The sequence below is a fragment of the Macrobrachium nipponense genome, chromosome 9 (genome assembly GCF_015104395.2).
Source record: "Macrobrachium nipponense isolate FS-2020 chromosome 9, ASM1510439v2, whole genome shotgun sequence".
Taxonomy (NCBI): Eukaryota; Metazoa; Arthropoda; class Malacostraca; order Decapoda; family Palaemonidae; genus Macrobrachium; species Macrobrachium nipponense.
Window position 1 is genome coordinate 22,493,831 of NC_061110.1, and position 12,169 is coordinate 22,505,999.

Genomic DNA, 12,169 nt, shown 5'->3' on the forward strand with positions numbered 1-12,169 from the left:
ATGAGTCTGCTGGGGACGCTCTCCTCACTGGAGCAATTTGTTTCCCTAGGAAGGTTGCACCTGAGACCGCTCCAATTCTTTCTTCATCGGAATTGGAGTCGTCCTTCTCAGGATTTTGAAGTTCTCCCTGTCAATTACTCTTCAAATCAAGAAGGAGTTAGCATGGTGGGCGGATCCCGCAAGTTCAATTCTCGCAGGGACTGCCTCTTCAATCCCAGAAACCCAGCTGGTGTTGTTCTCCGATGCGTCGGAAACAGGTTGGGGGCGACTCTGGGAACCAAGGAGGTGTCAGGAACCTGGATGGGGACCAGTCTTCCTGGCACATCAACAGGAAAGAACTAATAGCCGTGTGGCTTGCTCTGAAGGAGTTCGAGTCAGATGTGACAGGAGCAGTTGTGCAAATAAACTCGGACAACACCACGGCTCTGGCATACATCAGGAAACAGGGGGGGACGCATCCTTCTCTCTGTACGAAACAGCAAGAGATCTTCTTCTGTGGACAGAAGAAAGGGGGATAAAACTTCTCACCAGATTCGTGCAGGGAGAAAGGAATGTAAGGGCAGATCTCCTCAGCAGGAAAGATCAGGTCTTTCCCACGAGTGGACTCTGCACCAAGATGTTTGCCAGAGCCTTTGGAAGTTGTGGGGCAGGCCTCTCTTTAGACCTGTTTGCAACTTCAAAAAACAAAAGACTGGATCTGTATTGCTCTCCCATCTCGGATCCAGGAGCAATAGGGATAGACGCTCTCCTACTCGATTGGAAAGGACTCGATGTATACGCGTTTCCCCCCTTCAAGATTGGGGTTGACTTTAAAAAAGTTCGCAGAGTCAGATTTCGCGAGGATGACTTTGATAGCTCCCTTTTGGCCAGCACAAGATTGGTTCACAGAGGTGCTGGAATGGCTAGTGGATTTTCCAAGATCGCTTCCTCTAAGGAGCGATCTACTCAGACAGCCCCACTTCGACAGGTACCACAAAAACCTCCCCGCTCTCAGTCTGACTGGCTTCAGACTGTCCAGAAACTGGTCAGAGCGAAAGGCTTTTCGTCAGCAGCTGCTAAGGCAATCGCTAGAGCGAGGAGGTCTTCCACATTACGAGTGTACCAATCGAAGTGGGATGTCTTCAGAAGATGGTGCAAGAGGAATAACGTTTCCTCTTCCAGTACCTCTGTGAATCAAATTGCAGACTTCTTTTTTATTCTTAAGACAAGAATGTGGCTGTCGTTTCGACGATTAAAGGCTATCGTAGTATGTTGGCGAATGTCTTCAGGCACAGCCGGCCTAACTTATCGGAAGATAAGGGACCTACAGGACCTTATTAGGTCGTTTTAATACAACGAAAATGCAGTATCCTAAGACGCCTAGCTGGAATTTGGATGTAGTCCTTCAATTCCTTGGGTCCTCTAGGTTTGAACCCCCTAATTCAGCCTCATTCAGAGACCTTACCAGGAAGACTCTGTTTTTGATGGCTCTAGCTTCCGCCAGAAGAGTGAGTGAGCTTCAGGCGATTGATGGTAATGTGGGTTTTAAGGAGGACTCTCTCATTTGCTCTTTCCTTCCTGGGTTTGTTTCTTGCAAAAGAATGAGAACCCATCAAGTTCCTGGCCCAAAGAACTTCGAGATTCGTGGGTTATCTTCTTTGGTAGGAGAAGAACCCGAGAGAACTCTTTGCCCAGTGAGAATGGTGAAATACTACCTTAGAAGAAAAGAGCAACTGAAAGCCAACCGAGAGGTCTGTGGTGTTCAGTAAAAGAGCCTACTCGTCCATTGTCGAAGAACGCATTGTCCTTCTTCTTGAGAAGCCTCATCAAAGAAGCACACGGATCCTGCAGAGAAGAACATCTTAGGCTTCTTAAAGTGAAAGCACACGAAGTAAGAGCCATAGCAACTTCTCTTGCTTTCAACAAGAATATGTCCGTGCGAAATCTGATGGAGACAACATTCTGGAGATGTCAGTCAGTGTTCGCGAACCACTACTTACGTGATGTGAGAATCACTTACGAAAAATGCTTCGCCTTGGGCCCGTACGTATCTGCGGATTCAGTGCTGGGGCAGGGAGCTGGAACTCATCCTGTTTAGTAGTATAAATTTTTCCCCCTTGTATTTGTTGTTGTTGGTTGCCTTAAAGAGGATGCATGAAGGCATCTCTTTAGGTCGTAATACTAATCTTTAGTAGTTTGGTTAGGTGGTCTGATGAGTGTGGCTCCTTGCAGTAGTAGTGGTTATGGGGGACCTGTTAAGATAGGGACGAAAACTCCCTTTAACAGGATCCGACTTGGATTTCACCACACAAAGGGATCACATATCCCAGTGGTAGATCCGAGAGTCTTTCAGCATCAGGTCACGTCCTAGCTGTAGCTCTCCAGGCAACGCAGACTCAGAGATAATATCAATGAAGTCTTCTGCCTGAACAGGTAAGAACCAAGGTTATTATATCCTACAACATCAGTTGTTTCTTATCTCTCCTTATTACTTTAGCTGTCTCTTACCCTCCACCAAGGGTGCCAATCAGCTAAGTATATATCTGGCAGGGAAGTTCATGTACAAAAATGATATTGTTAAACTACAATAAAGTTTGTACATACTTACCTGGCAGATATAATTACGTCTAATGGCCCACCCAGCCTCCCCTCAGGAGACAGGTGAAAGAGAAAAAATCTGGCTGGAGAGATAGATTGGTTCATACGCCCGCCACCCAGCGCGGTAAGGTAGACCACCTGACCTACCTGTCGCGTGTGCCGCGAGATTTGAAATCTGTCGGAACGTCGGAGACTATAGCTAAGTATATATCTGCCAGGTAAGTATGTACAAAACTTTATTGTAGTTTAACAATATCATATCAAGAGCTTTTTCCTCTGGTCTTCCTCCCATTCCTTCAAGGAGTAAGCGTAAGTTTAGTGCCAGATCCGTGCCTTCTGCTCCAGCCCAACAACCTCCTTCTGGCACGTTTTTCCAGAGTACATCTCAGGTTTCTAGCGCCTAAGCTTCCTTCTCTGGTGCTCACTATTTGAAACGCGGGAGAGGTTCTTGGCGTGGCTCTAAGGGCAGGGGAAGAGCTCAACCTCCAGGAGGACCTTTTTTTTTTTTTTTTTTTTTTTTTTTTTCTTGTCTCTGCGTAAGAATTTTCGGAAGTAGGAGTCATTACCTCGCCTGGAGACCGCAGTAGGAGCTAGTCTCTCTTGCCATTGGTCAGCTTGGCAGGAGAGAGCAGTGGATGCTTGGATAGTGGAGGTCCTGAAGGTAGGTTACAAGATCCCTTTTGTTTCGCAACCTCCACTTTCCAATTGTCCTCTTGAGTTCAGCAGTTATTCCCCTCACTCAATCAGGGGTCAAACCTTGGAGAAGGAGCTTTCGGCTCTCTTGGAGAAGGATGCCATAGAGCAAGCTCCTCCTTCTCCTGGGTTTTACTCATGGGTGTTTGTAGTTCTAAAGGCCTCGGGTGCTTGGCGCCCCATCATAGATCTTTCAGTCTTGAACAGGTTCATTCTAAAGCCCAAGTTCCGGATGGAGACGGTTCAGACTGTTCTTTCATCCATCAGGATGGGGGACTGGATGATTTTCATCGATCTGCAGGATGCTTATCTGCAAATCCCCATCCATCCGAAGAGCAGACCTTTCCTTCGGTTTTTCTCGGACTCGGGAGTTTCCCAGTTCAAGACCCTTTGTTTCGGCATCACCACTGCTCCACAGGCCTTTTCTCGGGTGATGGCTCCTGTTTCGGCTATTCTGCATCAGTTAAATGTAAGGATGCTTCGGTATCTGGACAGTTGGCTAGTCCAGGTCGAATCTTTTGAGAAATGTCTCCGGTCGAGGGAGATAGTTCTGTCTCTTTGTGTCAAGTTGGGCATTGGTGTCAACTTCGACAAGTCCAGTCTAATCCTTAGCCAGATCATGACTTATCTGGGGATTGTTTTGAATTCCCAGATTTTGAGGGCTTCTCCCGCTCAGAAATGGATAGACAAGCTTCTAAGTCTGGTCGAAGAATTATTGTCCTCCATAATGCAGCCAGTTTCCCTTTGGAGGACTCTCCTGGGCCATTTGTCATCCCTCATCCAATTGGTTCCTGGAGGTCGTCTCAGAATGAGGTCCCTTCAGTCGACACTTCGCCAGTCGTGGGATTTCGACCAAATGTTTTGGTCAGACACCTCGGATCTAGGTTGGGGCGTGCACCTGGGCTCCAAAGCCGCTTCAGGCCTTTGGTCAGAGGAAGAGAGGATCATGTCAATAAATTGGAGGGAACTAAGGACAGTGTACCTAGGCCTTCTTTCATTTCAGGATCAACTGTTGGAGTCGGTTGTCGCGATCTTCGTCAACAACACCACAGCAGTCTCATACTTAAGAAACCAAGGTGGCACACAGTCGGACCTTCTCACTCAAGAAGCACGATCAATCCTGTGTTGGGCAGAAGACGGGGATTACGTTGGTCCCTCAGTTTATCCTGGGCCATCACAACGTCTTAGCAGACGCCTTGTCGAGACCGAACGAAGTTCAAGGGTTGGAATGGACACTTTGCCAGGAAGTCTTTGACAGCCTCAGGAAGAAGTGGCCTGTCACAGTCGATCTGTTTGCCCCCCCACTGAATTTTCGGTGCCAGATCTTCTTCGCCCCTTACCAGACTTCTCAGAGTGCCGGGACAGACGCTCTTTTGCAGGACTGGGAGGGCCTTCAAGCCTATGCATTTCCTCCATTCGCTCTGGTGAGGTCAGTCCTCAACAAAGTGAGGGCAATCAATTATCTGGATCTCACCTTGATTGCCCCCTTCTGGCCCCAGAAGGAGTGGTGTCCTGGCCTACTGGAAGCTCTGGTGGAGCCCCCCATTCGTCTGACAGAGAGACCAGATCTTCTCAAACAACCCCATTTTCATCGGTTCCATCAGAGGCTCTACATGCTTCTTCTTCATGCCTGGAGACTGTCAGGAGATTCTCCAAGCACGAAGGATTCTCCTCCAGAGTGGCGCGACAGTTGGCTCTTGCCAGACGGCAATCAACCAGAGTAAATTATCAGGCTAAATGGTTGGTGTAAGTCTCAAGGACATTCAATTTTTAGACCTTCCTTACCGAAAGTAGCGGAGTTTTAAGTTCATTTACATCATGACAGGGCACTGTCACCTTCGTGCATTAAGGGTTATAGGTCGATGCTTTCCTATGTTTTTAAGGCAAGGCTCCCTGAAATCTCTTCATCTTATGTCATTAGAGATTTAATTCGATCCTTTTCCCTATCTCACCCAGTCCACAGTGTTCTCCTCCGACATGGGACGTTAATAAAGTCCTTCAAGCCTTAAGGTTCCCTCCGTTTGAGCCTCTGAATACGGCCGATTTTAGGGACCTCTCTTCTAAGACACTCTTCCTTGTCTCACTGGCTACAACCAAGAGGGTGGGTGAACTGCAAGCACTCTTTTCTGGTTGCCAGATCTGGACAAGACATGATTTTGTCATACCTTCCCCAATTTGTTGCAAAGACTGAATCGTCTGATAATCCCATTCCCAGGTCTTTCGTACTGAAGTCGCTGGTCGACTTTTTCGGTAATTTAAATGAGGAATTATTTCTATGTCCTGTTAGGGCGCTCTCATGCTATTTACGCCAGACGAAGGACATTCAGGGTCGTTCTCTTCATCTGTTTGTTTCACCCCAAAATGTCAAGAGACCTATATCAAAGAATGGTGTATCCTTTTTTCTCAGAGATCTTATTGTTAAAACTGGTGGTTCGGCTGCCTGTGAAGGCCTGACGCCGAGAGGACACAGTATTAGAGCAGTTGCTACATCAGTAGCTTTTATGAAGAACGTCTCAGTCGCCAAGGTGCTTGAGGCAGCGACTTGGCGTTCTAATTCTGTTTTTGCTTCTTTTTACTTGAGGGATATTTCTCTAGTTCTAGGCGACCTTCATTCTTTGGGCCTGTTGGTGATGGCAGGACAGGTCGTCAGACAGGAGAATTAGGTAGTCTTCCTGTTTTACGTTTGGTCGCTACCTGTATATTATTTATTTTTTGTTGTATATATTTTTTGTTTTTACATTATAACTTATGGCAGTTTTTGGTTTAGTTATAATGGGAATTAGGCAGTTTGGTATTTAGGTGTTGTTGATGACAAGGACTGACTGCTTGACAACTCATGCTGCTTCCATTGTCAGTGTGACATGGGACCAGCCACTGGGTTGTCAGCACTGGCGACTATGCCTCTCCCAAAGTCGATGCTGACCTAGGACTAGCCACTGGTTCACTTGTCCTGACGACTCACACTTCTTCTATTGTCTTTCTGGATAGGGAATTAGTCGATGGATCGTCTGCTGTCATCTGGTAACTCATTCACCATCTACTTTTTGTCTCACCTGTTTTCTCGGAGTCAGACACTCGTGTGAGATCAGCCGACATTTAGTAGCCCTGAGTTTCTTGTTGACGAAGTCGATTGCGTTGATACACCCTCCGATGATCGTTCAACATGAAATCAGGTTGGACTGCCGGCACTTGTCCTTCGGGACTGAGTCGCCTTTTTGCTCCGCGCTCCTTTCTCTTGGCACCAGAAAGCTCGAGTCAGGAGTTGCTCATGAGCCAATATCGCTGCTGGCGACGTTGGGTTGCGTTGATACACCCCCAATGTTTGCTTAGCTTTGAATCGCCTGGGCAGTCCAGGCACTTCGTCTGACTGGTCACCTGGTCGGTCACCTGACTTTAGTACAGACAGACTGACTATGCACTTACTCCTTGTCCTTTACTACCGCAGTTCGGCGGCATTATGGTAGGAGACTTTGAGTTCTTAGTATCTTAGACCTTGGGTTGAGTTTTGAACTGCCTATGATTTATATTTCTTTGATTGTTTTATGTCCTATTCTGCCCGGAAGGGGAATTATACTCAGATTCCCTCCTCCTTTTCAATGTGGTTAATCGGGCTAGATAAATTATATTAAGGTAATGTTTATTAATATGGAATTTTTATTATAAAATTAATATTAATAATACTTACCTGTATAATTAATCTAGCCCTCAATCCCCAGAAACCGCACCAAAACTTACCACATTGACAACCCTGTTACCTCCTATTCTGTCCGCCAATAGGGAACACTGCCGTTGACAGTTACAAAATCTTCCCTTGAAAATCAGTTGTGATAGGCAGATCGAGGGTAGGATGGGTGGGACTAGATAAATTATACAGGTAAGTATTATTAATATTAATTTTATAATAAAAATTCCATTTTTGTTCATGAAACCAATTATATTTTATTGTTTCCTTCTCTTTGTGTTGCATGAATTGACATTTAGATGGGCGTTAAAACTAATTTCACCATTGGTTTGCGATTGAGCTCACCTTAGGCTTTGAAAATCCATATGAAAGGGATTGAAATTAACTGTAGGAGGCAAAAGACTTACTCATATGTACAGTAGAGCCCCGGCTCACGACTGTATTAGAACTCGACATAATCGGATTTCGCCACTAAATTTCCAATAAACTTTGTATCGGTGTTCATACAAAAAAACCAGATTCCAACCCCCAGATCATATGATGTTTGTCAGTAAAGTGTGAATAATGTTTTTTCTTCATGAGTAAAGTTGATTTTTTTCCTTTTTTAAGTTTTATTTTTTTAAGTTATCAAATTTTAATTGTCTAAAGTGATTTTAAAAGAATTTTCAAGTATTTATTAATTGTGTATGTGATCTGTTAAAGGAAAATGGTGGTTCAGTGGCATGATAATGATCAGTAATAAGTATGTATGTAAGTTTTTATTCTTGAGTAGACTGGTTTGTTTGTTTAACTTTTTTAGGTTTAATTTTTTAGTTGATATCAAAATTTTATATTTGAAGTAATTTTCACACATTTTTCAAGTGTGTATTTATTAAGTGTGTATGTGACCTGTTAAAGGAAATTGTGTCTCATTGGCATGATAATGATGCAGTAATAATTAAAATTTGTGTTTTTCTTCATGCGTAGAGACTTATTTGTTTTTCTTTTTTAGTTTTAATTTATTAGTAGAGATATCAAAATGTTGAATAACTTCCGAAGTGATCTTCACACATTTTTCAAATCGTATACTAGTAATTGCATATATGATCTGTTAAAGAAAGATGGTGCTTTATTTTGAGTTTGCTAACATGTAAAGATCATCAAATAAATAGTTATACTACTGCAATTCGTCATTTGTAACATTTCACCTAATATACAAATGTTTTAAATTTCCATTACATCGTTGTTTTAGTTCAAATGTATTAGAAAAATGAGATAATGATAGATTAATAGCATAATTCTGGCATAAAATTGCACCACGTTCGGCATATATTCTTGCTATTTAGCGTACATCTGACTTGGACCGACAAGCATAATTTAGCAAAAGTTGTTGGTAACACTAGTGACACCACTCTCAGCATAGTTTAAAGTCTGCAGCTACTGTTAACAAACAGTCAAACACGTGTCTGGCATACCTTGTGTGCATTTCGTTTGCTTTTTCGGCGGTATTTACTGTATACGCAGTTACCTCTTTCTTCATCATGGGTTCCAAGACAGCCACTTCACACAAGGCGAAGAGGAAAAGTGTTTGCATGGCATCTCAGGTTTTCCTTCTTCAAAATGTTTCCTCCATTCCCAACTCCAAAATAAACCTTAAGTTTCGTCTATCCTCTCCTCTATAAGACAATGCTCACACATGAGGCGTGCATTTCAGTAGTAAATGCAATACGTATTTAAGTGTTAGGTTTGGAGTGAAGGCAATGTTACATACGTAGGTTACATATGCGGTTTGGTAGTGAATGCAATCTTTGAGCTTTGTTAAGCTTGCCGGTAAATAAAATGCTAGCCATAGCTTAAATCAGAGAAGCCACTATGGTATATATATGCGTAGTAATTAAGACGATTCTTTTATGCCTACTGTAATACGTCAATGTTTACGTGTGAGATTTGGTAGTGAAAGCACTGTGACATGCGTAACATGCAGTTCGGTAGCAACGCAATCTAAGCTTTTTAAGCTTGCTGGTAAAGAAGAGGTTAGTTAGCCTTAGCTTAACTCAGAAGCCGCTATGGTATACAGTAATTATAGAAATCAAGTCGATTCTTTTATGTCTACTGTAAAAATTGTCAATGTTTACGTGCAAGATTTGGTAGTGAAACCACTGTTACCTACGTAATGTGTGCGGTTCGGTAGCAACGCAATCTTTAAGTTTTATTAAGCTTGCTGGTGAAGAAGAGGTTAGCCTTAGCTAAAATCAGAGAAGCCGCTATGGTATGTGTAGTAGTTATAAAAATTAAGAGATTCTTTTATGTCTACTGTAAAAATAAGTCAATGTTTACGTGTGAGATTTGGTACTGAAACCACTGTTACATACGTAACGTGTGCGGTTCGGTAGCAACACAATCTTTAAGCTTAACTAAGCTTGCTGGTAAAGAAGAGGTTAGCCTTAGTTTAAAATTCAGAGAAGCCGCTATGGTATACGTTGAAGTTACAAAAATTATGACTCTTCTTTTATGTCTACTGTAAAAATACGTCAATGTTTACGTGAGATTTGGTAGTGAAACCACATAACGTGTGTGTGGTTTGGTAGCAACGCAATCTTTAAGCTTTGTTAAGCTTGCTGGTGAAGAAGAGGTTAGCCTTAGTTTAAATCAGAGAAGCCACTATGGTATACGTAGTAGTTACAGAAATTATGACTATTCTTTTATGTCTACTTTAAAAATATGTTAATGTTTACGTACGAGATTTGGTAATGACACCAGTTTACATATGTAACGTGTGCGCGGTAATGAACGCAATCTGTATGCTTAGTTTGTAAGCGTCCTCGTAAAGAGGTTAGCCTGATATTAAACTCAATAGATGCTGGTACATAACGTAATGGTATAGTAATTATAGAAATTAAGAAGATTCTTTTAATTATACGTGTATATATTTACCATGTACCATAATTATTTTTCTTAGTCCAATAACCTTGAAACCAACCCTGATATTAGACAAAAATTTGCCGTCGTAGAAGACGCTCCTGTTTTATAAGGATATTTTATGGAAACAAAACCATTAGTAAAACCGTTATATCATAACATTTAACTAAAAGATAGTTTTAAAGTGATTTTGTATACAGTATTACAGTCAACTGTAATACTGAACGTAAACGTTTATTGGTTTATATTGACGATATGGTTTGTTTACTACCATAGTCCCGCTATAAGCCACCAGGGCTGCGCTATAGTACGTCCTTTCATGCCACATCCTGCCGACTTAATGTAGGCAATTTTTCGTAAATTTTTAATAAATATAAATTAGGTTTAATTTTAATAGTTTATTAATTCACTGTAATAATTAGACATGCTTTTTAATGTTTTATTATGTTAGCAACACGTTTTGTGCTTACCCACTACACTACAGTCTGCTTGCATAGTTACCTAGGTAACCTATGGCGTTCGGTCAACAATCAGATGGACGTAGACCAGTTTTCTTTTATACAGTATATTATACATTTAAAAGTATACATATAAGTTTAATATGATATTTATTTAACACTGAACTTAGCTGTATTTTACGTGTAATGTATTGTATAAAAAGGTAAGGGTAGGGTAATAACTGGTGGTCAAGAACAGATAAATCCATTTTCAGTTATTTCTTATGGGAAAACTTGATTCAGATCATGAAATAATCGAATTTCGACGCTCCTTTTGGAACAAATTGGCGTCGAGATCCGAGGCTCTACTGTACATTATTTTCAATTTTTGCTAAGTGTTTTATAGAAAATGCATGTTAGAATATATTACAGTAATTGTTTTCTAAAAGCAGTGCTGTAAAGAAAAGCACAAAAGGTTGTTTTAGAATTTCTCTAATTTTAAGAGGAACCCATTGATTCCTTTATGCTCTAAATTTACATGCTGCAGTATTTTAATTTTTGTATAAATTATCTTATGCGACGCTGCATACTATATTGTATTTTCAGTTGTTAATTCCCTAAAGAAGTCTACTTGATGAAGTTTTAGGTCAGTGAATTATTAAACAGAATAGGTGTCCTTCGAGAGACTTAAAGTGAAGTGATTTTCCCTTAAGATTGCATTGGTAAGTTTTGCAATATCCAGGTTTTTTACAGGTAGGTATTTTGCCTCTCTCTTTTTTTTTTTTTTTTTGCATTCTCTAACTTATGGATGATGAAATTAGTGCTGCGTTAATAATATAGTACTTTCTTCCAACTTGAAATGATACAAGATCTTAGGAAATGATAGTATATATATTAGTTATATTGCTACTAGTAAGTATATGTAGATACAGTATAGTTAACATAACTATCAGGATTATTGAATCTTTCATGTTGTAAAAATGTGTTTCAAAATTCTTCATTAGTTATATTAGAATGCTTATTATTTCAGAATGTGCAGGATTAAGTTGTAGTGTTGTAATACCACGTGATGCCCCAAAAATTAAGTGTGATGCAATAAGGGGCTATGGAGCAGAACTAATATTTTGTGAGCCTTCATATACATCCAGGTAAATATTTAAGAAGTGTGTGGTTTTTGGTATGGAATCAGTTTTCATTGGTCAAGCTTTAGGTATTAGAAATATCCCGATAAGAATTAAGTCTTCAAAATATATTGTAGATAAGAAGAACATTGACAGCAGAGCTGTCATCCTAGGTTGTCTCCAGGAGTTGATTCATGTACCCTGAAAATGATAAACCTGAGAGTTTGTTAGTAATAAAAAATAAAAATTGATTAAAGAATTAAAGAAACAAACACTCAGTCTTAACATTAGGATAACTCTTTTAGTACCAGGTGGAAACTGGTAAAGCTAACAATATTGTGTATGCATGGGACTATTGGCATCTGTGATTGGTCACTAGTCATGTGGGGCCACCCACATACCCCTCCAACCCCTGACCATGCTAGTTACTTTCTTACTACCTTTTAGAGAGGACGTGCTTTGCTTCTGTCCTTTTAAAGCCCTTTTAGTTTGCCCCTTCTTTGTCTTGAATCTGTTTGTGTGTGGGATTTCTGGGGTATAATACGAATAATGGAGCCTTCTCATTCATCGTCCAGGTTTCTTCTGGATCTCGCAAGAATCCAAAAAAATGCCCGGGTATCTTCACCTAAAGAAGTCATCCAACATTCTTTAAGATTTTAATCATGATTCAGGAGAGAACAAAGCAGAGTACTAAACAAGTTGACACTTCAGTGTATGGATGCAATGAATGTCTTTTCCGTGATGGACATCGTACAAGTATG

The 12,169-nt window shown here is 41.1% G+C and overlaps 1 protein-coding gene across 1 annotated transcript in view; it reads left to right on the forward strand.

The window, feature by feature from the left end:
- The window catches only part of LOC135218004 (probable serine racemase), a 176,070-nt gene that overhangs the window by 91,656 nt on the left and 72,245 nt on the right, over positions 1-12,169 (forward strand). The window contains 1 exon segment of the mRNA XM_064254149.1: positions 11,318-11,435. Within this exon segment, the coding sequence (XP_064110219.1) occupies positions 11,318-11,435 (118 nt within the window).